Below are 27,760 nucleotides of genomic sequence, written 5' to 3' on the forward strand. Positions count from 1 at the left end.
TAAAATGAATACAAATAAAAAATAAAATGAATACAACAAACAAACTATTTTGCACGAAGAAACCCATATTGTGGAATTATTTATGGAGACAAGGGCACGGACTTTGATTTATGTATGCAGCTTGTATGTCGTTTCAGATATTTGCAATTTAAATAAAACTGGTTAAATGGCCTGACGATGGCGATCGGAAAGAAGCGTTTGGATATGAGGAAATATAATGTTTGTGGAGTTAAATTTACAGGAAATTGTAAAAATTAAGAATTTTATGCTTTTAAATAGTATTTTTCTAGTAGATACGTTGTTGGATGTATCTACAATTTCTAATCAATATTAATTTCTTTATGCAGGACTGCTTATTTTTTCTATATAAACTGAATGTAGTTAATAAATATAATTATTCTCATAGTCGTCTTCATAGGCATTTAAATATATTTTTTTAAAAATCAATTCATTTGCTTATTATACTATATAAGATTTTATAATAACGGGCGTGGTTTTCAAAAAGTACAATTTCAGATTTTTTAACAACGATTGACTTTTCCCATTTTTAAAGATAGTATTCATTTTTTGTGAAATAGAAGATAATAAGTAATAGATTACAAACTTCTACTAAAAATATGAACTTTTTTGAGACTTTATGAGTCTATGAATTAGATCATCATATAGTTATATGATGATGATAATTCATCTATTGCGCCTGAAGTTCAAGGAAGCTTTCAATTAACAATTCATTGATATAATGACATACATAGCAATTTTACTTCTTCAGTTTATCTCTAAAGGTGATACGGATTAAATGTTTAACATGTTCTTTTTATTATATTGAATTTTTACGCCTACCTTGAAATGGTCAATAAGTAAAACTGTGCCAAAAATAGATTTTAAAACTGTATTTTAACTTTATTTCTAAAAATTAATATTTGTATATTAGGACTTTTTTTAAATTAATTTTTGCACATGGCGCCTAATAATTATTTCTATCGAGAAAATATCTTGTGCAAAACAATTTTGCATAAGTGTCAATGAACTACTAATGAATATTACTATTTCCTTACATAAACAGTTCTACGTAAACACCATTGTTCGCAAATATTTTAAAATAAATGACCGTCCGTTTGAAATTCAGCTAGCTTTGATACATAACATTTTTGAAATTTATTTTTCTTTTTAATTTTATAAGAATTATGTAATTACGATCTTGTGAATGAATTTGCAATTTTTTAAATGTACTAATTTGATAAACTGCGTGACTCCGGAATATCCGATTCGAAACTGGAGCAAAAATCGTATCATTAGCGTTGACGTATTTTATAATGATTTGTTTACTGAACTTTGATACCTTTCACTATCATATTTATTACGTCATATAAAAACAAAATTTATATATATATATATGTATATATATATATATGTAATATTTTTTAGATGATATGTTGATTAACAAAATACTTCTTAATAGCCATCCATCCAGATAATAAAATAGAAACTAAACTAAAATATATTTCTAGAAATAATTTTATTAAATCCATACGTTTCGAGTCCCAATTTGACTCTTCCTCAGTGGAACAAAGCACACAAGTTATTATGGTACAAACACAAATAAAAACATGATCGATGGAAACATAACTTCACAACAACCTTCAAGTCAAATTGGGTCTCGAACGTATAGATCTATTAAAATTATTTTAAGAAACAAATTTTAGTTTTTCTGATTTTATTAACTGGATGGATGCTTGTTTCGAAGTGTTTTGCTTAATAAACATATTTATAAAGTAAAATCTATTCTAACATACTTTTTTCATTAAAACAATATTATACGATACTTTGTATCTTGATTGCTATTATAAAAAATATATTCAGAAGCTAAATTTTTTATAGCGTCATTTGTTATATTTTATAATTATATAATTTCCTGCGCCAACATTTTTAATATTATGTAAGGACAAGAGAAGTTCATTCACTTTCTCTTATCAGTTTGGTGATAAGATGCATTTGGCCTTTGTGGTAGTTAAGGGTTCACCATATGTTCGATAACATAATAGTTAGGATTGTCTGTTTTAAACTTTTGTATATTACAAATTATCAGTATTAGAGAAATTGTAATAATAAAATATAACAAATAGAGATAAGCTAAGTATATTGGATTGGATTTGAAAAAGCCATAGAAAAGCAACATAGTTAGGAGTTTAAGTTTTCATAGCTATTCAAGACTATTACAATCAAAAATATTAAGGGAGAATCAAATGTAACTGTAAACAATTTAACATTTTTTTTATTAAAAGTTTGAAAAATATATTCCATATAATAGTGTTAATAATTTCCATTTTATAAATATTTAGGTATTTTAGCAAATTTAATCATTAAAATGGCGATGTACCTACTCATGTAATATGGTAAACTTTTTAGTTAGATAAATTTATTATAATTCTTGACGTACTCCTTGCTAAATTTCTGAGGAATCTCGATCATCCGACACTATTAAAAACTAGAGGGTTTCAGGTTAATGGAATGTTCGGATCATTGGATTACAGTGAAAAAATAATTTAGAAAGAAATTAGAAAAAAAAACAGCTAATTTCAACAAAATTGTCCAGAACTTTGATAACCTTAACTTTAATCTTAGAATTTTCGAAGTTGTATTTTCAAGAAATTGCTTTTTTTCATAGTGAATATTATCTCGCCAACCGTCATTTTGCTTTGAAAAAAAGAACTTTCTTCCGAGTAAAATATGAAATAACCTTAGCCTTAACCAATACTTAAGAATTTTCTAAGTTATATTTTCAAAAAATTACTTTGTTTTTATAGTTTATATTATTCCGCCAACCGTCATTTTGCTTTGAAAATTCATTCTTTTTCCGAGTAAAATAGGAAATTTCCAATAAAATAATGGTATAAAAAGTTTTGAAGGGTATCATTAAAATTATATTTATTTTCAGATAATATTATTAAATATACATTTAAGTCCAAATTGATATCGTTTGTGGCTTACATAAATTGCGCACGTGTTTTATCATATGGTGTTTATAATTCAATCAATCATAATGTAAATAATCATTTTTGTTAACGAATTTATTTTTACGATATTTATTTTGCGACTACTCCATAAAAATAAGTTCTGAACGTTTTGAATAAGATGACAAAAAATTAATTACTTCTTATATTATCAAGAAGTTGTTAACGAAACACACATTTTTTTAGAGATTCTGTTTTATGAAAAACAAACAATTAAAATAAAATAATAAACTAAATAATAAATAAGTGAACTAAAAATTAAATAATAAATTTATTTCACATGACAAATTGTAAATGAAATATAAGTTTTGTTTTACAATTTGTTAACCACGTGACTGGCTACTTAATTTTATTATTTAACTCTTGGTTCATTATTTCATTTTATTGATTTGTTTTCTTCTTTAAACAATGTCTTTAAATTGTGTGTTGTGTTTCTTCCTGGTTTGAATTTGTTCAACGTGCTGAATGATGACACACATACAGTCGAAACGTACATAATAAACGGTTAATTATTTAATACACATTTCATGAAAATATTTCTAGAGTAAGTCGTAGATACACATTACATTTAGTATATTAATATTTTGATTTCACTTCCTTATTGACGTGGAATTAGTTTTTTTTTTTACAAAATACCGTTTTCCGCTATTAAATTTAAATTAATCACTTTTATCCACTCATTTACCCATTACTCATAAACTCACAATCGATGTATTTTAATATTTAAATTAAATAGATATTATATTAATCGCACTTTATATATTTTATTGTCTCTATAAAGTTGTGCTTTTCCTCTTACCTAATATAGTTTTCCTCGACATGATTATTACATCTGATCACATGCACTAATTTTAAAGAACTAATAAATCGAATCTGATTTTTGTGCAAAGTTCAATCTATTGTTGTTTATACCAATGTTTACAAATACAATAACTTCTCTTACAATTAGTTTGTTTACAATGCGATCGCACTTGTACACATATAAAATGAGAATGATAGCACATTTGGTCTTTCGAACACTCGTTGTTTACTCTGGTAAAGCAACGCGTATATGTGATGTTCTAAAATTCAACAAGACGCACATACATATACATCCGATATGTAGAGTTGTGTTGAAAAATAAAATATACCACGAGCTTCGGTCGTGATATGATTTAAATGCACTTGGTCACTTTATTAATGATCACCCTGGTTCATTGGAGAACGGGTTAATTGATAGTAGGGCCACATTTTATAAAAGTATTAATCTCTAAAACAGCAATATTAAGTTATGAGCCGAATCTGCAGTAAAATAGGCCAATTTTATCACAAGGCTATGCTACGTAGCATTTTAATATAAAGTGGTACTAAAAACTGTCAAGATGCTATGTGATTGATGTGCAGGCAGGAGTTTTAGATAAAAAACCTAAGCTAGATCAAGCACAAACGTCAAAAAAGTATCTTTGTGATGTGGCATAATAACATTACGAGTGAAGTTACAGTTTTAGTACAAATTTAATCTTATATGCAAAACACTACGTAACATAGTCTTACCATAACATTGGTCTATTTTTACCCCAGAATCGGTCCCTTAATTTCAAAAATTTAAACCAATAACTTTTACCCCTTTTATTAATTTTTTTACTAATTTCAGATAAACTAACTTAATAATAATTTAACTAACTTAGAGACAGTCCCTAGTGTCATATGTCTACCATAAATTAAAACTTAGAAAAAACTATTTTATAAAACACTCGTTTTATATTTCATATCCGACTAGTCAATAATTTTAGCACAACTACTGACACTAGTTTCTATCTATATCTGGTCTATGAAATTAATTGTCTAAATTGCAATTGAATTTATATTGGGGAAACAAGCCAGAATTTTATGACCACAACAATATTGACTATACAAAAATTCCAAACAATTTAAAACTATGCTTATAGAATACATTAGGATTTGAGAACATACTATACATTTTTTTACCCAACTGTAGTACGTTTTGAGGAAAATATTTATAAAAGACACAATTGTGATTGATCTTTTTATATAATAATGTACTACTGACACTAGTTGTTTATCTATATCTGGTCTATGAAACTAATTGCCTAAATTGCAATTCAATTTATATTGGGAAAACAAGCCATAATTTAATGTAAAGACTACAATATTATTGACTACAGACAATTAAAAAAAATCCAAACAATTTAAAACTATGCTTATAGAATACATTAGGATTTGAGAACATACTATAAATTTTTTTAACCCGACTATAGTACGTTTTGAGATAAAATTATATAAAAGACGCAATTGTGAGGGGTCTTTTTTGGCTAATTTTAACAATAGGTCGATGTATAAACGCAATGAACTCAAGACAGATATTCTTTATCTACATAGTATTTTCAAATTGGTTACAATACAATGAGAAAGGTTGCAAAAAATTTACAATTAGTTTCACACATGTTAGAATTTTGGTAAAAATATTTTTTTTAATACTCTCTTCATTTACAAATAACACATATTTTTCACACTTTGTGATAATTTTATGTTAGTGTTAGTATAATTATATATTCTAACTTAAATATTCCATATACTATATGCAATATACTATATTGCATTACCATATCCTCATACGATAGATTATTTGTTTTTTGTGCTTACCACTAAGATTAGCAAATTGTAGTACTTTTTATATTTTTTCAAGCTCAATTGTTTTAGATTTTAAATTTAATTTTTAGTTTCCACTGAATGAAATCTAGGTCTATAGCCGAAACGTATAGATTTTCAAATATATTTTTAAAGACATTCATGTTTTTTTTATTAATGTTATGCGCAGTTATTAGACTTTAATTTTCATAAATTTTATTATTACTGATATTAATTTTATTTTATAAAATCATTGATAATACTATAAAACAGTCAGTTATTATTTCACGATAAATATGGCACTTGATCTAATCCACATTTGATAAATATATTATAGCAAAGATAATTCTCTATGTAAATACGATTAACCTTTATTGACTAGAATGAGAAGATTATAGGATTACTTGTAGGGTCAATGTTTGCAATATCCCTTTGCATTAGCCCATGTCAAGCAAAATTACCATCTATACATTATCCTTCCACTTTCAATATACGTCCAATATTAATGAATGCCGTTAAATTTTGCATTTATTAAGATTATGAACTCCTTGTTGTTTATTAGATTATGCATTTATTGGGATTATGAACTCCTTGTTATTAGATTATGAATTTCAGTCTTAATTAATAAAAATTACTTGTCTTTTTGTAGAGTATAATTTGATAGTAGATAAATTGAAAACCTAACTTTAAATTTTAGGATTTAGGAACAAAGGGTTTAACGTATTTTCACACTGTAGAGCTTTCAATATTTGAGTGTGAGGGACAAAATGTTTCTATTCTATGGGTTAAAACGGTGGGCATTTCCAAATAGCTCGTTTGATCTGTTTGAGCTTGACTGATTATTTCCGAAATTGTGCAGAGTATGAGGGTTATGAAATCGCTGGCTATTACGATTTTCTCTGTTCTTACGCGGTTTCTGTAGTATGAGTAAAAGCTTATTTAACAGGGTTGTACAAGTTTTAAAGAGTAACTACATTTAACTTTTTTTGTGAAAAATGAAGGAAAATTTAAAATCGGATATATGATTATTAAGGCAGGTGCAACAATGCAGTAAACTTGCAACTTTTTTGCAAATTATAATAGTGTTATGTTTAAAATAATAAAAATTGATATTTTTTGAAATTACTTATTAACTTCTCCTAGGGTAAGTTATAGTAATCGCAAAAAATTGAAAATGGAGATTTGTATATATTTTTACGTTTCAAAGGTTTCTGAACATTTTGGCATACCTTAGAAAAAATGTATGTATGTGTGTGTGTTTGGATACAAATGTTCGTCGACGATTTTGAGCATACGGTTCAATCGATTTAAATGATTCAAAAAACATTCGATTCCTATTGATAAGGAGACGTGCTGATTAGGTTTTGGCGTTGACAGATCCAGCCGTTCCGGAGATGGCAAAAAGTGACAGGGCAAAAAGTGCCAAAAATGGTAATTCAGTCCTTGAGAGAAAGGAGCGTCCAATTTGAATAATTTAAAAAGCGTTTTACTTGTATTGACAAAATGAACAACTGATTAAATCTCTGGGTAAGCAGGTCTAGCGCTTTCGGACATTCATTGAAAAGAGTAAACAAATATGTCAATTGGCGGTCAAAAACGATCATTGGACATATGTACATCAAATTATCAGATGTTTTATAAAGATTTTAATAATGAGCACAAATTTTGTTTACATTTATGTGGGTTTCGTACCAATGTTTATCCGTTAGGCTGCGAATGCGACTTTGATATTTATTCTATAACACAGCCACGCTGCACAATTACTTCAGAAAATTCAACATTTTCAAAATGTTTCAAAATATAAAAAAAAATTAATGCTTTAAAAAAAAAAATGGTACGGGAAGTTCCAGCAATTTTTTCTTAAGGCACGATGCCATGCACCACTAGTTTAAATTGGTTGTAATCAGAACACATCGTTTTATTTTGTCATCACACGATTTGCCCCACGTGTCAATCAAAATTTGTGGAGTTATATTCCACTAACCGCGCCTGTAAGTTTTTCCATGCTAATTATATTGATTATGTTGTATTGTATTGTAGATATTTAGTCTAACTAAATAAGCGTTTATATCGTATTGTTTTGTGTATATTAGAATAGATTAAATAGATATAGCTCTAATAACAAAACAGAACAAAACCCTCGAATAGTGCCGCATAGCATTGTTTTATCTGTGGTAGCGCACTCATTGCGCGAGACACCGTCACTACCGTGGAATCGATCCGACCACCGACCACCGACCGCCGACTGTCTAGGTAGGTATCATAGTATCAGACCTACTACACTACAGACAATAACATGCGGGCAAAAAGGCAAAATCAGAGGAAATCAACAATTTACGAAAAAAAGTTTTTATTACAGTGTGATTTTTGAGCACATTGCCACTTAAGGGGCCTCCTTTAATCTTGCGAGGTTTGAAAAAAATCACAAAATATCACGTAAGGTATAGTAAGATATCACGTGTATTTATTTTTTAACTGAATTTAAAAAAAATCCAAACATTTTTTTAAAAAATCAAAAATTTTACAATTTTTCTTGTAACTAAAAGGACACGTGATGTTTGGTGGCGAGGAGGTGATTTTGAATATCACCACGTATCACCAAAGGAGAGGGAGGGCCAAAATTTAAAAAAAAACCATCACGTGATCAATGGATGCCCGCTCATTATTAACTTCTTGCATCCCGAATTTAAAGTGGTCCGTGGCATGGTGTCTTAAGGTAAATTGCTGGAACATCCCGTATCGTAAATAAACATTCATGCAATAACAATAATAAGTAATCAAGAAAAATTGATCAATGATTATAATAATTGTTTAGTAATTTATAAATGCTTATATTATCAAATTAAACAACGAACGTATTCTACAAACAATTTATATTTATCTTTACAAGAAATGTAAACTTCTATGCATATATAAAACTATTCTATTCTGGCTCGATTAGTGGTTGAATTGTAAAGTTTCATCAAAATATGCCTAATCAGAATCTGTGCCGAAGCTTATGTGCGTTCCGTGTTTCATATGTCGCTACTGATTACAGTTGCTAAAACTTGAATAACATACATTGTTACCATCTGAAATGGATGAACACAAGTTAATTTGATTTATAGAATTACATATATTATTATAAACATGCATCAATTGGAGATCATAACGATTATTTTTTATTAAAAGCGAATATTGTATTTTCGAACTAAATAGTAGAACACTTTACCCTTTTTACATTTAATCTCAATTTGTATTGATTAAGTTAATAAAGGATACGTATCGAAAAATTCATGCAACTTCCTTTCAAGCGCAATGCTACTTACAACTAGATTAATTTTTCATTATTAGATTATTTCATCAAGTTCAATTAAAAAAAATGTTGACGATGCATATTCCTTTACATACGTATTGATGGGTGCCCTATTGACTGCGTTCATACTCGTGCTCGTAGTAGAAAAAATAAAAATAAACCACGAGTACAACGCGAAAATCTATTCATAGGAAGTAGTGCAAGAACAATTTGTGGTAGGTTCTTTCCTAGGGGATTATAGGTTAGAGGCTTTGTACTTTTCGTAAAAGCAACATTTTCATCAAAATTAACTTTCCATACATACATAAGATATACTTGATATTCAAAATACCGTCGTATATCAAATTATGATGAGAAAGATTACGATTTTGCAAAAACGAATTATAAATGATTTCGAAAAAAAAATTATAATATGATTTCTAATATGATTCAAAATATACTGCAAAGCAATATATAATATAAACAATTTTTGAATAAGTCTTACGTGAAAATCCAATTCGTATTCATACTTAAGAGAGCATTCTGGCTCAAAGGGATGAATTTTATGCGTTTTTCGTTTTTTTTCAAATAGTTGAATTCGGAATTAGAGAATTGGAGATCATACTGAAGGAGAGTCTTTTAAAAACCATCTAAATATAATTTATACGCAATACGTGAATATTTTAAGTAAATCGGTTCAATAGAAGTTAAAAAATCGTAAGTGTCGTATCGAAATATTCAGTTTCGAGCAAAATGTCCGTAGGAGAAGAAAACAGAGAAAAAACTGAGGTAAAAATAACAAAAAAAACTGAAGTAAAAAGCACAAAATCGATTTTTTGAAATTTCTAGCCCAGAAAGATATTTTGCTCATGAATTGCATAACATCTAAGATTGAAAATAGTCAGAAATAAAACAGAAACTTTTATTGATAGTTTCTTTTAAAAAAAAGTATTTTATTACTTCTTTTCTTCTTTATATCTAATGCGTAGTAGTAAAGTTCTGTAATATCCTGGATTTTCAAGTTTTGTAATTTAATGCTACAAATTCGACTGTTTTATTATTAAACTTTACCGATTACGTGATTATACATCGACTAAAATAGAACTGTAGTACGATGGTTATTTATGGGTATCATGTGCAAGTTCGATTTGCACCACTTTTTATGTATTTATGGTATTGAAGTTTGTGTCAATTGAATTTACGCGATAAATTAGATCAATGTTATAAAGCATATAATAAACTAAGAAAATTCAAGACGATAATTTTAGAATTTATATTTGTTGTATTATTTTAAATATTTTTAAATAAATATTTAAATTTTATCAATCGTTTGTAATAGCTTAGCTAATTTTCATAAAATTGGTAGATCATTTATTTATGTTAAAGTGTTTGTTTACAAATCATGAAATATAAGGTTTTTTATTTGAATTTAATTTGTCATCAACAGTTCACCAATGTAATAAATTTATTCAAATAATTAGAATTGATGATCTATAATATAGATCTATATATAGATTCTATATATATATCCCTGCCCAGGCAAGTGAAAATGATGAGTTTTTCCTTAGGGATTTCTGTAATAGAGTTCAAAGTAGATGCAATTTGTTACTGATGTAATTTTTAACGACTTATATCCATCTTTTTCATTCAAGTACTTAATTAAGAGCAAAATGTATATATACAGTACTGATAAAACAAATGTATCGTACAACGTTTATTCTAGTTCTCTTTAATAAAAATAGAAAAATTCCCCTAACTTAATATAACAAAACATAGTCTTTTATGGTTTACTGTTAAGCCAATTTAATATTTTAAAGTAATTATTTTTAATTGTATTATTTTTGATTATTTAAATCCAACTTGGATGCTGATATTTAAAAATTTAATTATATCGTAATTAAAAAAAATGTTTATTTGATTTGTAATCTATTTAACAAAAATCATTTCAGTCTATGAAGCTTTGCTTGACTATTAAAAATATCTCATCACAATTTTGAAAAGCTTATGAAAAATGATAGGTTATGTTTATATATTATTATATTATAGAAATCTTAAACATGTAATATTTAATTCACATTCTACTTCCAAAGTTTGATGATTAATACTTGGTCTGCCAATTTTTTAAAGAATTATTGAAAATAATTATTATTTCTAATTCTATTGATAAAATGCTGCCTTATAGTATCGGTATCAACTGATTGATTAATAGCAAATTATTCTAATATTGAACCTATGCTATATCAGAACTTTGGCGCAATAATTTGTCAGAAACGTCACGGTACGGTTTCCGATGGCAAATAAACTTATATTATTAATAGAAACTTTATTAAATAGGAGTCGCATGCATATAATCAATCGAAGTTTTTTTCCAATGTATGATGCTTTGATTTAGCCTTTGGTTGTGACAGGTTTGATATATTGTATGAAATTTTTGTTAATTTGTTTTCTAAGTGCTAAAAACATAACAAATTGTATTTGATGAAAAATATTTTATGTAAGGTCAAAAATCGACTAACATACACACACATATACTTGTTTTAAATTTGGTCTTAATCGATTTAGGATATCTTGAAATGTTCGATTGAACATGAACTTAGAAAATCGGATTTTTTAGCGAAAACATCAACTATGACTTTCGAAAAGTCAACATTTAGCATAAAGAAGCCCTTCGAGGATTATCATATCTGCAAGATACCGTCCCGGTTTTAAAATAAAGTAGTGGTGTATGGCATCGTACCTTAAGGTAAATTGCTGGAACTTCCCGTACTGTAACGAAATGTTCGAGGAATATTAAATATTTTCAATAGATTTTTATAAATACTTATATAAATGTGTACAGAAAACTATATAAACAAAACTTAATCAATCGATTTTAAAATGAAAGACATTGTATAATATTTGTAAGAATTATGTAAACTGAAATTATTTATTTTGAAGTATATTAGTGAGTTTTAGAATTTTAGCTAGAAAAACATTAAACTTCGATTTATTTTCGATACTTAAAAATAATTTTAATTTTTTTTTCTCCAAACGCAATTGTTTTGTCAACACAAACAGAAAGTTTAATTGAACCATTCAACTCGGATGCTTATTTCTCTCAATTGCCATTTTTTGTACATTTAGCTCTGTTTCTTTGAAATGGCTGGACCTGCTTTTGCCAAAAACTAATCGCCATTTTCTCTAATCATTACAAATTGAATGTTTTTTGGATCATTGAAATCGGATACCTCGTTCTCTCAAAAACTCGATTTCTATTTTCAGCACTCTTTTCTCCGTACCTCCGTAACGGCTTGACCTGCCTTTGCCAAAAACTGATCAGCACATCTCCCTATCAATGAGAATCGAATGTTTTTTGAACCATCCGAATGGTGGAAGAAAAAATGCGGACATACAAAACACATACACGCACACGCATCCACTTTTTCTGAGGTATGTCAAAATGTTCAGAAATCTTTGAAACGCGTAAATATGCCAACATTTTTATTTTTTATTTTTGGCGCATTACTATAAGTTACTCTAAGGGAAGTTAAAAATATAGTCATCTAAATAACATGCAACAATTGTTAATAATTTTTAATCTTTTATAGATGTTTCTCATATACAAAAAGCAAAAGGTACGCGTACGTCTCAAAATGTGTCTTAAAATGCAAAAGGGCCTATAAATCTCGTTTTATCCCTACATATAATATTAATCCAGTTCATAATAAGACGCATAAAATAAACATACGCGCGATAATGCACAATTGCGGAGCGAGGCGCCCTAAAAACGCGCTTTCAAATAAAAAGCTCGGAAAAGCTCGTAGCGGCATATACCTTCCGCATTCTATTATAGTTTTGTGATATTCGTTACACGTCCCTTTCTGACTGGAAGGATTGCAACTTTGTCTCGTTCCCTTCAGATGTAGGTCATGCGCGTGGAGCTTTCGTGCAAGTTCAAAGCTTCAGCATCTTTACAGAAGCCGAACTTCGGCGTAGTGAGCTTATAAGTTTTGACATAGTTTTGAGGCAAAGTTAGAAATTATTTGCATTATGCAAAGTATATGATTTTATTTGCGGTTTTGACATGAGAAGGCTTTCAAGGAGATGGTTGTAAATTGGAAGCAATCTTTTTTAAAGAAATATGGATTGATCTTTTATCATTTTTTTATCATAAAAATATATATCTAATGCAGCACGTTAGATGTACTTGAAGCTTGTACCATGTAATTATATTATATTGTGTATAAATACCAGATTGATTCTAAATTTAATTTACATAAAAAACATAGATATTTGAAGTAGAGCTTCTGCCAGAGCTGAAATTAGTCTAATAATATTTATTGTTTTATTAAATTTATTTAACTAAATCTCAAAACTTAATTAATATTTTAATATTATTAGCTTAATTATTATTTTAATAATTTAAACAATTTCTCTACTTTTTGGTAAGATATTCCTAATTAAACCGGGTTAATAACCTGGTCTTTAGGAGTATATATTATTAAATTCGAAATTGTTTTTTAGCAGAAGATGTTACTGTTTCCAATATATGAATAACAGTTTAAAAAATTGAAAATGACATATGTAGTCAAGAGAGATAGCTCTCTATTTAAAAAATATTAGTTTTTAAATAATTTAATCTTGATCAATTATTATTTTTTGTTCTATAAAATTGCATAAAAAAGTCATCAATAAAATTGAACTGTGAATGATTTCAATTAAAAACTACTTTTAATCACTCGAAAATTTCAGTTAGATTTTTTATTGGAATTATTTGAGCAAATAGTTTTTTTTAATAAGAACCCGAACCGAATAAAATCGATTTTCTGGAAAAATGCCATTCGAAAACCGGTTTTATAATTTGTCAGTTTTTGTATAATTTAATTACTTATATAATATAATTGCTACAATTAATTTTATGTTCAAAATATGAAGAAAAAATTTATTATTAACTTTTCTTAGGGCAAGTTATAGTAGTCGCAAAAAATCGAAAATGAAAATTTTTATATATCTTTACGTTTCAACGGTTTTTGAACATTTTGGCATACCTTAGAATAAATACTTTATGTCTGTGTGTATGTGTGTGTGTCTGTGTGTGTGCGGATACAATTTTTCGTCGACGATTTCGGGAAAACCGATCAATCGATTTGAATAATTCAAAAAGCATTCAATCCAAATTGATAAGGAGACGTGCCGAATAGTTTTTGGCGAAGGCAGGTCTAGCCGTTCCGGAGATTCGGGGCAAAAAATGCCAAAAACAGTAACTCAGTTTTTAAGAGAACGAAGCATCCGATTTTAATAATTCAAAGAAGATTTTACTTGTATTGACAAGATGAAGAACTGATTAAATTTTTTGGGAGGCAGGTCCAGCGGTTATGGACTCTCAATAAAAATAAGTTAAAAAATGACATTTTGCGGTCAAAAATGCGTATTGGACATATGTACATCAAATTATCAGATATTTTATTAATGTGTACACATTTTGTGTAATTTTTTTGGCTTCCGTACCAATATTCTTAATTATGGGAAGTCCCAGCAATTTGCCTTGAGGCACGATGCCATGCACCGCACTAGTTTTGATATTTCAAATAAAGGGACCATATTAAATGCCAATTAGTTTAGAATTGTCAGATCATGAGTTATGAGTATGAGAACTCTAAAATATGATTGCTACAATTAATTATTATATATTTAAGATATAAAGTATTTTTTTATTAAACTGTTTAAAAAAACTCAAGTAATTGCCAATTGATTTTGAAACTTCATAATCGCCATCAGTCTTTGAAATTTTTATTTAACACGTTGATTGCTGATTAACGGACCAGGTTAGTCATATATGTGTGACATTAAAAATAGTGTTTATCCAGGAATTTTTGCAAAACAAATTTTTTTTCACACGTAAAGTTTTCTTGACACATTTTTAACTAAATGGTCTTACAAAGTCAGTCACCTTGGCCCATGTGAAGGTTTTTCTATTATTGTGGCGGTTAACGTGTTAAACTAAGATTTTATTCAAAGTTTATATAATCAAACTATCTCCCACACCTTTGATATTTCTATTCTTCCCGAATGGGTTTTTCTAATAGCCTCTTTTACAAAATTCACCTTAGCCTAGGTTATGGAAGCTCTGTACTGGTTTCGTCTCTTTCAGTTCGAAGCTTTCGAAGGTACAATCTTTCCTGCTTCTTCCGATTAAATATTTTAGCAGCATAATAAAGAGCTAAATGTTCGGCATCTGGTCTTATTGAATTAACGGCATTAATTCCACAACAAAAGCTTTTATTTAGCACGTGGTCTGGGCTTATATACTCGTATTTTGGTGATAGTAATACAAAACGCACACATGATATTAATTAACGGCAACTCCAAGGAAATTGATGTGTTTCATTAATACGTTTGTTGAAATTATTTTAATTGTATAATGAAAAAGCTATATTTAATATACTTACTTGATTTGAATATTTAATATAACTGCTTCATTACTAAAAGCATATACTAATAATTTATTTAGCACATAATTTATGGCACTTTGTTGATTTGATAATTACTTTATCGTATTAATGTTTAAGGAAAATCATAGATTGATCAATATTTATTTTTGGATATAATAAGTATACCTAATTAAGAAATTTGCAAGCTATTATTAATGCAAATAGATCATAGACTTTTTATAAGTGATTACATTGATAAATAGCTTTGACTAGCTCAGAAATGATTTAAAATTATTTTAGAGTTATAAAATATAGATATGTTGTACTTTTCGTAGTATTCTTCATGTCATTCTTCTGTGATTTATTTTCTTATCGTTAGTATTAAAACTTTTTTTTTCAATTTAATTTAATTGATCAAAAAATTTTATTTTCTTTAATCTTTCTCTGAACAAACAATATCAGTCTTATATAAAAATGATTATTTGACCTAAAACTCAGAAAATTTATCTTACAGTCAGGAGGCAAAAATTTTTATCATTTAATTTTTAATTTTAAATAAGTTTTGCGTAATCATAAGCTATACTTTTTAATAAATACGATGCAGTTTAATTATTAGATTGAGCAATAGAACTAAAGATAATAATATAAATACATATGTATTTTTAAAACTTAATATTATAGTTTGTAGGACATTGTCTCTGAAGGCAAATTGCTGAAACTTTCCGTACCGCAATTAAACATTCAAAGATTAAAAATAATGGACTTGTCTTTTTAAAAATTAATCAGCACGTCTCACTGTCAATGCGAATCGTATGTTTCTTGAATGAATTTCGAATAATAAGGTATGCCAAACTTACCCTACGAAATGTTAATAAGCATTAGCTAATTAATAATATTAATTAGTTAATTAATAGTAATTTTTAACATTTTATTCATATATTAATTTTATTATATTATTCATCTAAAAATACTCTTGGATAATAAAAAGAAATAGAGTAGGACATGGAACAAAAGTCCAATTTGACTTTGAGCAATTTTATTGCGAAAACCAAACCGATTGTATCACAACTAATAACATATATTACGCAAACAAATATCTGACTATGCTCAGTAAAACTACCTGCTAATTTATCATTGTTAAAATGTTTAGTTTTTCGAGAATTTGTCTCAAAATTTTATATTTTTATAAATTTCACATTTTTACTGAGATAACACTGTATATAACCTTGATCTGGCATTTTGTATATTCATGATTTTTGGAAAAACTTTTTATTTCATTTATCTTGTTTGAAATTATTTTTCTAACTTAATTAACTGTTTTAATCTATATTTTTTATTGTTTACATTTTTGCCTGAATAAACGTTTAGTTGGTTTTTTTTAATCCGACTACGCGTAAGCTTTTAAAGTGGTTATATAAAAATCTGTTTAATCTGACCTGAAATTAACAATACATCTTATAAATAACGTACGTTTGTAATTTATACTAAGATCTAGTAAATTAAACAACGGTGCTTACAACCAAAAAAACTAACTACGAAAGAAAATACTTTGACTATGGGTTTTCAAATATTGCCTTGTATCTACCGATAGCGACATCGTAGGAAATAAAATGATGGTTAGTTTGCTGTTCAAAATATCTGAACTTTACTTGTTTTTGAGATATCGGTGTTCGACTTTTTCTTCCGCGGACCTTTAAGTCCCTATATTTGTAAAAAAATCGAAACTTGAACTTCTCACTATAAGGGCTCACTATAGCTTACCCTATTCCCGTAGGGTAAGTTATAGTAATCGCAAAAAAAACAAAAATAAAATTTTTTATATATCTTTACGTTTCAAAGGTCTTTGAATATTCTGGCATACCTTAAAAAAATTATGTATGCGTGTATGTGTGGGTATGTGTGTATGTGTGTGTGTGTGTACGGATACAAATTTTCGTCGACAATTTCGGGAACACCGATCAACCGATTTGAATAATTCAAAAAACTTTCGATTCGTATTGATAAAGAGACGTTCTGATTAGTTTTTGGCAATGGCAGGTCTAGCCGTTTCATAGATACGGGGCAAAAAGTGCCAAAAAACGGTAACTAAGTTTTTAAGAGAATGGAGCGTCCGATTTTAATAATTCAAAAAACATTTTACTTGTATTGACAAGGTGAAGAATTGATCAAATTTTCATGAAGGCAGGTCTAGCGGTTTCGGAGATCTAATGAAAAAAGTAAAAAAAAATGCCATTTGGCGGTCAAAAATGATCATTAGACATATGCACATCAAATTACCAGATATTTTATAGAGATTTTAACAATAAGTATAAATTTTGTTTACATTCCTATGGGTTCCGTACAAATGTTTATCCGTTAGACGGCGACGCGGCGCTTACGTGCTTTGACATTTCGTCTCTATGCAGTTAAAGCAGTACGATTGCTTTGATAAAAAGTTCAGAAGTTCCAAAATATATCAAAATAAAAAAAACATTTTTTTTTCAAAAAAAAGTACTTTTTGTCAAATTTATAGTTTCTCAAAAATCTAATTATTTCGAAGTAAATTTTTTTCAAAAATATTAATTGTTTTTAAAAAAATAATAATTTTTGGTGCGGGAAGTTCGAGCAATTTGCCTTAAGGCACGATGCTATGCACCCCACTAGTTATTTCGAATATTTAGTTCTGGTACGGAAAGTACCAGCAATTTGCTTTAAGGCACGATGCCAAACACTACTAATTCCTCCCACAATTTAAAAACAATAAAATAAAATGTTACCCCCGTATCAGTGCCTTTTAATACCGAATACGCTGATGTCTTCGATCCGTTCTGCCGTACTGCCTTTCTATTCCCTCCATGCCTCTATTCCGCCGCCACATGATGCCGTAGTACCCGCCGCGGCACCACGTTCGGCTCGGTTCAGTCCGCCGGTCGTCGCCGAAGCTCACGCACGGGTTCGCTCTATTTTCCCGATGGGGAAAATTTTAACACCAAACATCATTTTCTTAGCACTTTTATCAATAATTTTGCACAAAAAAGTGAATTGTTACATATGCCGGTAGTAACTGGTTGTCCTGTTCTATTGACTGTTGTTTGTTAAATATAAATATCGATATTTGTTAAAAGTGACATATATAAAGTTGATGTTTACAAGTTGTTATTCAAGTTGTTGGCAAATTTTCAAATTGGTATAACGATATTAAGTGAATACATTGTTTTAAGAATTTGGCAGTGGAAGAAGTTAATTAACTTGGTAATAATATTTAGTATTTTTAATTTTGCTTACAATAAATCATACAGATATATCATTCTATCCTTGCTATTTAAATAAATGTATTTTAATCATTTTCAATATGAGGGGTGCTAGAGGCTTGTGTTTTTTTTCAATTAATATATCTTAAGATCCACTGATTATATTTCTACAAAATAAAGCTTTAACTATTAAATTAAATTGAATATATCTTAATTATTTTCAATATTAGGGGTGCTAGGGGCTTGTTGTTTTCTCATTTAAATTAATATATCTTATTAAAACTATTTCTCTACCAAATCAAGTAAAAATAATTCTACAACTAGTTCATTATTTCAGTACTAATCATTTTCTAGAAAAAGGGCAATGTTACAGCCGACGAAATAATACCTCCGATGATTCATTATTTATTAATTTTTAATTTAATTTTAAATTGACTTGTTTCTAAGTAATTCTCTTTATAAACTAACGCAAAGTCTCAAACTATAATTAATACAAATGAAACATATAATGTCTCCTGTAATACAATTTTTTATCATAAATCAACTTAAACTTCATTTATTATCATAATATAAATGAAAGATTCAGTGTTTCATATAGCACAATTCACATGTGCTCACATCTTATAAGCTATTTATTCCTTCCAATTTTCATAACAAATCTGTATATTTTTGTTGTTTGTTACAACTATCCCTAAGGTTTTGTTTTTCCTAATTCCAGGTTTAATTTTTTACGTTAATCCCGATAAATATTTAAACAATTTAGCAATCACAAAAATGCCACAAATTCTCAAAGAATGATAAATTTTATTGAAATAAGATATATAAAATTTAAAATTAGTCGATAATAATCGAAAGATTAAAGCAAAAATGACTTATCTGCTCACTTCTGTTTACTGGATTAGGGTTTACATATCCGATCGCGACAATGAAATTTTTTAAACCTTAAGCCTTAAGTGCTACTTTAAACAGCTTTAAATTTTGGTAATGTTTTATGGTCTTATAATTAAACGAATTATTAAATCATTGATATATTACATAATATAAAAAATATTTTATTCATTGCAGCAAATATATACAAAAATGTTGTTACTTACCTTTTAGTTAAAAAATTAAAAAATATAAAATATTTTTTTATTTTTTATGTAATATATTTTGCAGATGTGTATATATATATATATATATATATGCATGTGAGTACTTAATTCATCGATTTGCTATTTTCCGTGCAAACCCATTAACATATCAATTGAAACTCGCCATTTACCATCATTCAGTAAAATTATTTTTCCGTTAGATTTTTCACTTTTTCTATTCAATTCAGTATGCAGAAAATGGCATTAATATTCCTTCAGCATTTCGTGCCGGATATAAAATGTGATTCACTTGCAAATCTAATCGATGAAAATTTTTCTTTGTAAACTTTTATTATTATCACAAATAATTGGTCTATCATTTTCATTTTGAATTCTTAATACGTTAATAGGCTACTTTATCATTCAATTCGGTTGATTTGTCCTCTCGAAATTGTCGCAAAATTGTATCCGCATATACACACGCACGCTTACACATACACACACGTACGCAAAGGTATGCAAAAATATTCATTTTCGATTTTTTGCGATTACTGTAACTTACATTATATTTTTCATTAATGTTATAATAATTTCCTACAAAATATACAATACATATACATCATTTTTCTTCAATTTCAATTTTTCAGAATTGATTTGATTCCATCTCCGCAAAGCGCGAGGTCGACAAAATTGTTTAATAATCTCATTACCTCTAATAGCTCATTGTTTTGTAAACAAAACAGTATCATATTTCATAATTATTTTCTTATAGCCGGAATGTGAAACCATTTCTGGTGATTTAAAAGTATTAGGTTACGCAAGGTGTTTGCTTATACAATATTAATGCATCGAGATAGATTAGAATTTTCTGAGTAATTAAATTAGGTGAAGATTAGAGAAATGAAAAAATAAATACTAAAAATTGTTTAGTTTTATTATGAAAAAATTAATTTTACTATTCTTGGCTTAAAATGCAGAAATAAATTGTTATAACGACATACAAATAACTTGTATAAGATATATTGATAAATAATTATATAGGGTTGGGCGAGACGCGAAAGTCCAATTTGATTTTGAGAAATTATTTTGTGAGAACCAAACCAATTATATAACAACAAATAAATCATATCAAACTAACAACAATCTGACTATGTTCAGTACAACTCTCAGCTAATACACCATTGTAGGAATGTGTTATTTTGCAGTTGTTCAAAAATCTGTAACCGGGTTCTTTTTACTTCATAGACGGGGTAATTAGGGACGGCCAAGGGGCAAACAGGTCCAATTTTTAAAATAATATTTGAATTATTCAACCGATTCATTCAAAGCAAAATATAAATTTTATGGGTACATTATCTACAGGGATAAAACTCTAAATAACTTTGATTTGGTATTTTGTCAGAAATGTTTATTTGCAGAGTTGGACTACCTATTTATTTAATTTATTTTATATAAAATAGCAATTTTTACCTAAATTTACATTTTTATTTGCGATTTTTCATTTTTTACACCTTTTTGTAAGGGTAATGTTTCAGTTGATCTTTTTTATTTCACCCAGAGGTTATATAAAAAACTGTTGAGTATAACTTGAAATTTTCAATTTTATAAAACAATTAAATTACGTATATTTAAAAATTATATAAAAGTCTTGTAAACTAAACAACAGTGCACAACAAAAAAAAATAACGAATTTCGTTATGGATTTTCAAACATTGCCGTTTTTTCTCTGATAGCGACATTGTAAGAATCAAGATAATGGCGTGTTATCCATCTTTTTCCCTCTACTTTCAAATATTGTTGTTAAAGAATTCTTAACTTCTATAATTTTTGTGATACCAATAAGAAATATAGAAAAGTGGCAAAATTTTGTCATGAATTTGATTATATTTGTCATGCATAGAAAACTGTGAACATTTTCTATTTGAATTGGAATTCTTGAAATGAATAAAAAATATAATAAATATACATTTTCTACTATTTATTCTGAAAATCGTTTTAGCTTTTCATGAACTACTATTCTTATTTTCTTACATTCTTATGTATAATACCTCATTAAATTTAATCATTGTTTAATCTATATGTATGTAATGTTTGCTTATGTTAACAAAGAAGTAATATGTAGTACAAACATTTTTCAATTTTGTAAAATAAGCTCAGATTACCATCGCAGCTTACGCTGTGATTGACGAATATATTCGTCATGAGCTCGACGAAAAACTGTGCGTCGATTTGAGCGCCACAGTTAACTGGTAAATTAACTTTTCCGAAGTATGAACAACTTTGATGACAATCATTGTAACAGATCTCACTGAGAAACAGATTTAAATAAAATTAATATTCAAGAAGTGTATTATAACTAATTATTACGGTCTTTGTTTGTTTCAGCCGAATCCGAATCCCAGAATTGGAAACTAGTGCTCAGAAAATACAATGAAGTTAAAACGAGCCGAGGAGCTTTTGGTGAAACTTTCTTGATTGAACCGACTTCTAATACTCTTTGACTTGAGACGAAAATCGAATGCGACTGTGACAGACAATATTAACTCTCGATGTACCATTATCACCTCCTAGCAACAAAAAATACGGTTTCCTTATTTGAAATTCAAATTCTGATGAAACTTGCGTAGGCAGCATTTTGTCAGCGAGTGAAAATGAGATGGTAAAAATTAAGTAAACGGAGTCAATCGTAATCAAATTAAAATTGATTGCAAGTAGTAGATATTAAATAGTTAAAATACCAATATTAAATATAGATTATTTTTATTCATTTGTTGAAGCGACTATAACAATAGCAATTATCAAATAACTCACCGAAGAGCCTCTTTTAGAATATATGCAGAATTAATGTTCAGGTTATAACAAAAATGAATAAATATTAATTACAAAAATATATTGAATGCATCAAAAACATCACTACTAACTACTACGTCTATTAAGAAAATTTTAATAATCATTATAATTATCTTATTAAATATCAACGTCATGTACCAAAATAAAATATAAATTTCTGGTAGATTGCATATAAAAATGTCAATAATCAATCAATCATTACAATTATCAATTATTACATCAATCAATCAATTATTACATTTTAAAATAGTGAAAAGCTCAATTACCAAACTTATTGCTTGGCTTGCAATTTTCAAAATCTGACTTCATTTACTATCTAATCCACTTTTGTCAATAACTGAAAAAATTGTCTCCTAAGTGATTTCCCCTAATATCTCCGTGTCAATTTTAAGTATTTATCACCAATATGTGTCTCCCATAAAACTGACATATTTACTCCGTCGATCCGTAGAATCTTTGACTGACATTTCGACAATATACCATAATTTTATACGACATCGGCCTGACAACGATTCACTAAGGAGCCGCAATGTAGCCCCCCATAATTCGGGGCGCCTCAAACTATTATCTCGGGCCTTGTGGGGGGCGCTCGGTGTATGAACGCGACTTACAAGAAAACGTCGCCTTCGCACTACCGACATGGGAAATGGAATGAACAGAGTAAGTAAATGCTTTGAGTTAATATTTGTTTTGTATCGCATTCGGTTTACTTAAACAGAATGATATTAATGCTTTAATAATGTGGTTTTGAGCATATGTTGTAGTTGACGATGTGTTATAGAATTATAAGAGTTACTAAAATGTTATGCATGTATGAGTTTACTAACTTCCTGAAGGAGAAGATTTGCTAATTTTTTGTTTGCTCAATATTTCTAGTAATTGAATCTAATGAGACCAAATTGGTAAAAGGTGGGGAAATTAGATTTTTTTATTAATATATCTTGAGATTATTATAAGGCAAACTATTGTTTACTATTTCACAATTAATTATTTGTTTTATTGACAATGAATTATTGTATATGATTTTTGCATATTTCAACTAGCCCCAAGGTTATGTTTCGTATCTTTAAGAGTTAAGACCTTTAAGTGAATTTTAACAAACATCAAAAAAACTACTAATTTTCTCTAATTTTGATGAATTTTAAAAATTAAACTACTTGTGATAAGACCGTAATATTTCAGTAAGTTCTATAAGACCATGATATATTTCGCCAAAAAAGTTCCATAAAAATCGGCTTAAATTTTTTTTTCAACAGTTAATTACAAGAAAACGGCTCGGTGGATTTTTACCTAAAACTAATCAATATCATTCCCTACTATTATCTTTCGAACAGTTTTTGATTTTTTAAAATCGATTCGGTAGCATGAGCTTAAATGTGGACGAAAGGTTTAACACTTTTTTCCAAATTACAAAGAAACGGCTTAGCCGATCGCTACACAAAATTGAGAAAAGTAATCCACATCGAAATACATAGATTGGCTTTTAAAATTTTGAAATTGGCCTTTTTGAGCAAACTTCGATGAAAGTTCTAATTTTGACAAACACCAAAGAGCCAAAAAACGATACCAATTTTTGCAAACTTTGACGAATTTTTAAAATTAAACGACATGCCGTAGGGCCGTAATATTTTAGTATGATCTATAAGACTACAGTATTTACTATAGAAAATCATAAAAGTCGTCGAAAAATTTTTTTTAAACAATTTATTACAAGAAAACGGCCCGGCCGATCTTTACCAAAAACTAATCAGGTTGATTCTTAACCAATATCTTTCGAATGGTTTTTGAATTTTCAAAATCGATTTAGAATTGTGGGCTAAAACGTGGACGAAAATTTTTGACCGATCGTCGCACAAAACCGAGAATCGCTAGTCCTCATCGAGATACATCGAAATTTTAAAAACGGTCAAGCCGTTTTAGAGAAAACATCGGTTTACGCAAAAAACCTGTTCACATACACACACACATAATACTTTTTCTTAATTCTAAAAATTTAATTTAATTTAAAAAAATTAGCGAATCGAATTTTTTGACGAAAATAAAACTTTTCCTTCGGGAAGTTAATGAAAATTGTTACACATTACTAAAGATTGCTCAACTTGAAACGCTTTGACTGTGGTAATAAAAATATTGTTTATTTTTATACATATAATATTTAAATGAACAAAACTATTAAAACTTAACCACACTAACCAAAAAATGGTCACAGTTTCACCGAAGCTTCAAGTTGCTCTTAAAAGCTCATTATTTTCAAGCTACATTGAAACTTTTTTCTTCTAATTTTTTAAAGAAGAACGATAATTATACCACGTGCATTAAATTAGCGAAACAAATATTTAATTGAAATTAAAAGTAGTTCTCTATTGCTATTCTTAAATTAAAGTACTTCTCCAGTACTATTCTTTAGCAGTAGCTAGAAACGTGACGCAACTATAAAAGACGTGGTAATTGCAGAAAGACCGAACAACAATATACGAATTAAATAAAACACTTTCTAGGTTTCCTAATTTAGCTAGAAGCAATTAAGGAAACTTTCTATAAGACGAACTTTAAATTGATATAATAATTTACATGTGCAATGTACTCTATAATTTAAAGATCTGCTAAAAATTAAGATCGTGCAATATCAATCGTTTGTGATGTCTACTGATTAGTTATATCAAATATTTATTATATTATTTGTCCTCCATTTGTTATTAAATTGAAAGTCCCTTCTTCAAATAAATGTACTGAAATCTGTTAACAGGTTTCATCAAAAGTTTTACAAAAAAATCGAATAAAAAATAAAAACCTGAAAAACCTGAGGGATTTTCACAGTGCTGTCCAATTATTGAATTTTTGCTTTTAGTATAGCATCATTTAAAATAGTACTATTTTGATAAAACTGTTAATTGATTTGATATCAAATTTATTAACCGTAGATTTCAATCATGTTATATTTTGAGCGTTTGAACTATTTTATCCACATTTACAGATCAAAGTTTCATTTACAAAATATAGTAGGGTCAGACTCCCAGGTAAACAGCTCCTCAATATGTTTTTTACGTTGTTTTATGTATAGTCGAAAAACAAAATCACGAAAAAAAGTCAATGATCACAGCATGCTAAGCTAAGTTGTTCTTGCGTTCAGCTTTTTTAATTTACACATTTCCAGTACGAAGGCGAATGAAGCCTAAAGCTTTCAGCAAAACAACTAACCGTACATAGTTGAATTCAATAGATTTTTCTGTACTTATAGATAACTACATAAAACAACGAACCGACATAAAAATATCGTGAATAAATTAATTATATATTAACACAAGATAAAAAAAATATAACAACAAAAATTGAACTCGTACAGGGAAAGTAACTTTCCGAACAATGTATCACATTTGAATACGAATCACGTGTAGTGTTATCGAAGGCAGAAATCAGAACAAGCCGTGCGGTTGGTGTGTTTTCTGGGACTTTAGGCTGCTTAGGGTGCGTTGTAAAACGAACATAAATATATCCGGACCATAAAATATTACCTGGCCCGCGTATGGAATGCTAAAGTCACCTCCGTCAACTGGATTGCTTTCTAAATTGCGTAACGCAGAACATTGAACCCGGATAATACACACATCCAGTCTATTTAGCAGTAATAATTGAAGAAAAATCATTTTTGTGTATTTATTATTGAATCTTGGTCAGCTCGGTATCAAACAGTATGATAACGAGATTTCAAGATTTATGATAGTAAAAGTTGATGTAGATTTTTTTTTTGTTATTTTAACAATAGACTAGGTCCAGTGGTCGAAAAAGACTTTCACTAATTATACTGTCTATTAAATAAACTACATGATAACACATACCATTAATCAAACAACTATCGAACTATGTTCAGTTCCCACTCCTAATTATAGAAATATATTTTTTATTATTTTTCTACAGCCATGGTGCAAACAGATCAAACTTTTTTTTAATTTTAAAGAGAATTTGAAATTTGAAACACAAATTTTATGGAAACATTTTTTTCAAAGATTGCATTGTATATAACCTTGATTTGGAATTTCGAAAGAAATATTTAACATATATATTATATATAACAGCAGAATTGGACTATTTATTTATTTATTGTATTATCTATATTTATTGTATTATCTATTGTCTCTTGTAAAAGTGATTTTTTAAATATTTTTACTCTTCATTTACTATTGTTTATGGTTTATATTTTTGTCAGAGTAATGTTGTTCCTTTTTACCCTACGTAAGCTTTTAAAAAGTTTTACAAGCTTCTTTCAAAGTTTCTTTTTACCATCCGTAAGCTTTTATAAACGTTATTTTAAAAAAAACTGTTGAATCTTACATTTTTTTCAAACGATTAAATATCGTAGACTTAAAAATTATATTAAGGGCTCGTAAACTAAACAACAGTGCTCATAACCAAAAAATCTAAGAGCGAAAGAAAATACTTTTGTTATGGTTTTTCAAACATTGCCGTTTATCTCCTGAAAGCAACGTCTTAAAAATCAAATCATTGATTATGCATCTTATTCCCTCTACTTTCAAATAATATTGTTAACTAGTGGTGTATGGCATCGTGCCTTAAGGCAAATTGCTGGAACTTTCCGTACCAAAAATTAATTTTTAAAAAAAAAAATATATTTTTTTTAAACTTTGAAAAAAAAATAGATTTTTGAGAAATTTAAAATTTTTGAAAGAAATTGACTTTTTTTAAAAAAAAGACATACCCAGACAAAAGACATTTCCTTTGATATACAACAAAAACATACACACATATATACATATACACATGCATGAATTTTTTCTTAGGTATGCCAAAATGTTCAGAAACCTTTGAAACGTTAAGATATATAAAAATTTTCATTTTCGATTTTTAGCGATTACTATGACTTACAAGGGAAGTTAAAAAGTTCTCAACTTCTTCTTGTGATATCGGAGGTGGACCTTTTTATTCACTGTCTTTCAAGTCCCACTCTATATAGTAATAAATTTAACTAAGAATATAAGTGAAAATTTGAATGATTTAGTCACAAACACTCTCGCAGTTTTATCTTGAGTTATTATCGCCTAATATGTATTCTTACATAGTAATACGCAAATTCATTCTAGAATATCCCATATCTATTGTTATTTTATTTCTATTTGATTTCCGAAAATATACAAAATAAGAAGTATATAGATCCACGATTCAGTGCTTCGATTTCTCGACTCAATTTCTGTCGTTTTGTCAATTTGTTTCGAGGGATGAGTGGGGATTTGCAAGCTCAGAAATTGTATGAATAACCAATCATTTTGAA

The 27,760-nt window shown here is 28.2% G+C and overlaps 1 protein-coding gene across 1 annotated transcript in view; it reads left to right on the forward strand.

Moving 5' to 3' along the window:
• The first annotated feature begins 177 nt into the window (after positions 1 to 177).
• The window catches only part of LOC113367554 (alanine--glyoxylate aminotransferase 2, mitochondrial-like), a 38,565-nt gene continuing 10,982 nt past the window's right edge, over positions 178 to 27,760 (forward strand). Inside the window, exon 1 of the mRNA XM_026609153.1 lies at positions 178 to 247. Within this exon, the coding sequence (XP_026464938.1) occupies positions 178 to 247 (70 nt within the window). The remainder of the gene's footprint in view (positions 248 to 27,760) is intronic.

The sequence above is a fragment of the Ctenocephalides felis genome, unplaced genomic scaffold (assembly GCF_003426905.1).
Source record: "Ctenocephalides felis isolate EL2017-DRISC unplaced genomic scaffold, ASM342690v1 CF-g0.4_SCAFFOLD_01170, whole genome shotgun sequence".
Taxonomy (NCBI): Eukaryota; Metazoa; Arthropoda; class Insecta; order Siphonaptera; family Pulicidae; genus Ctenocephalides; species Ctenocephalides felis.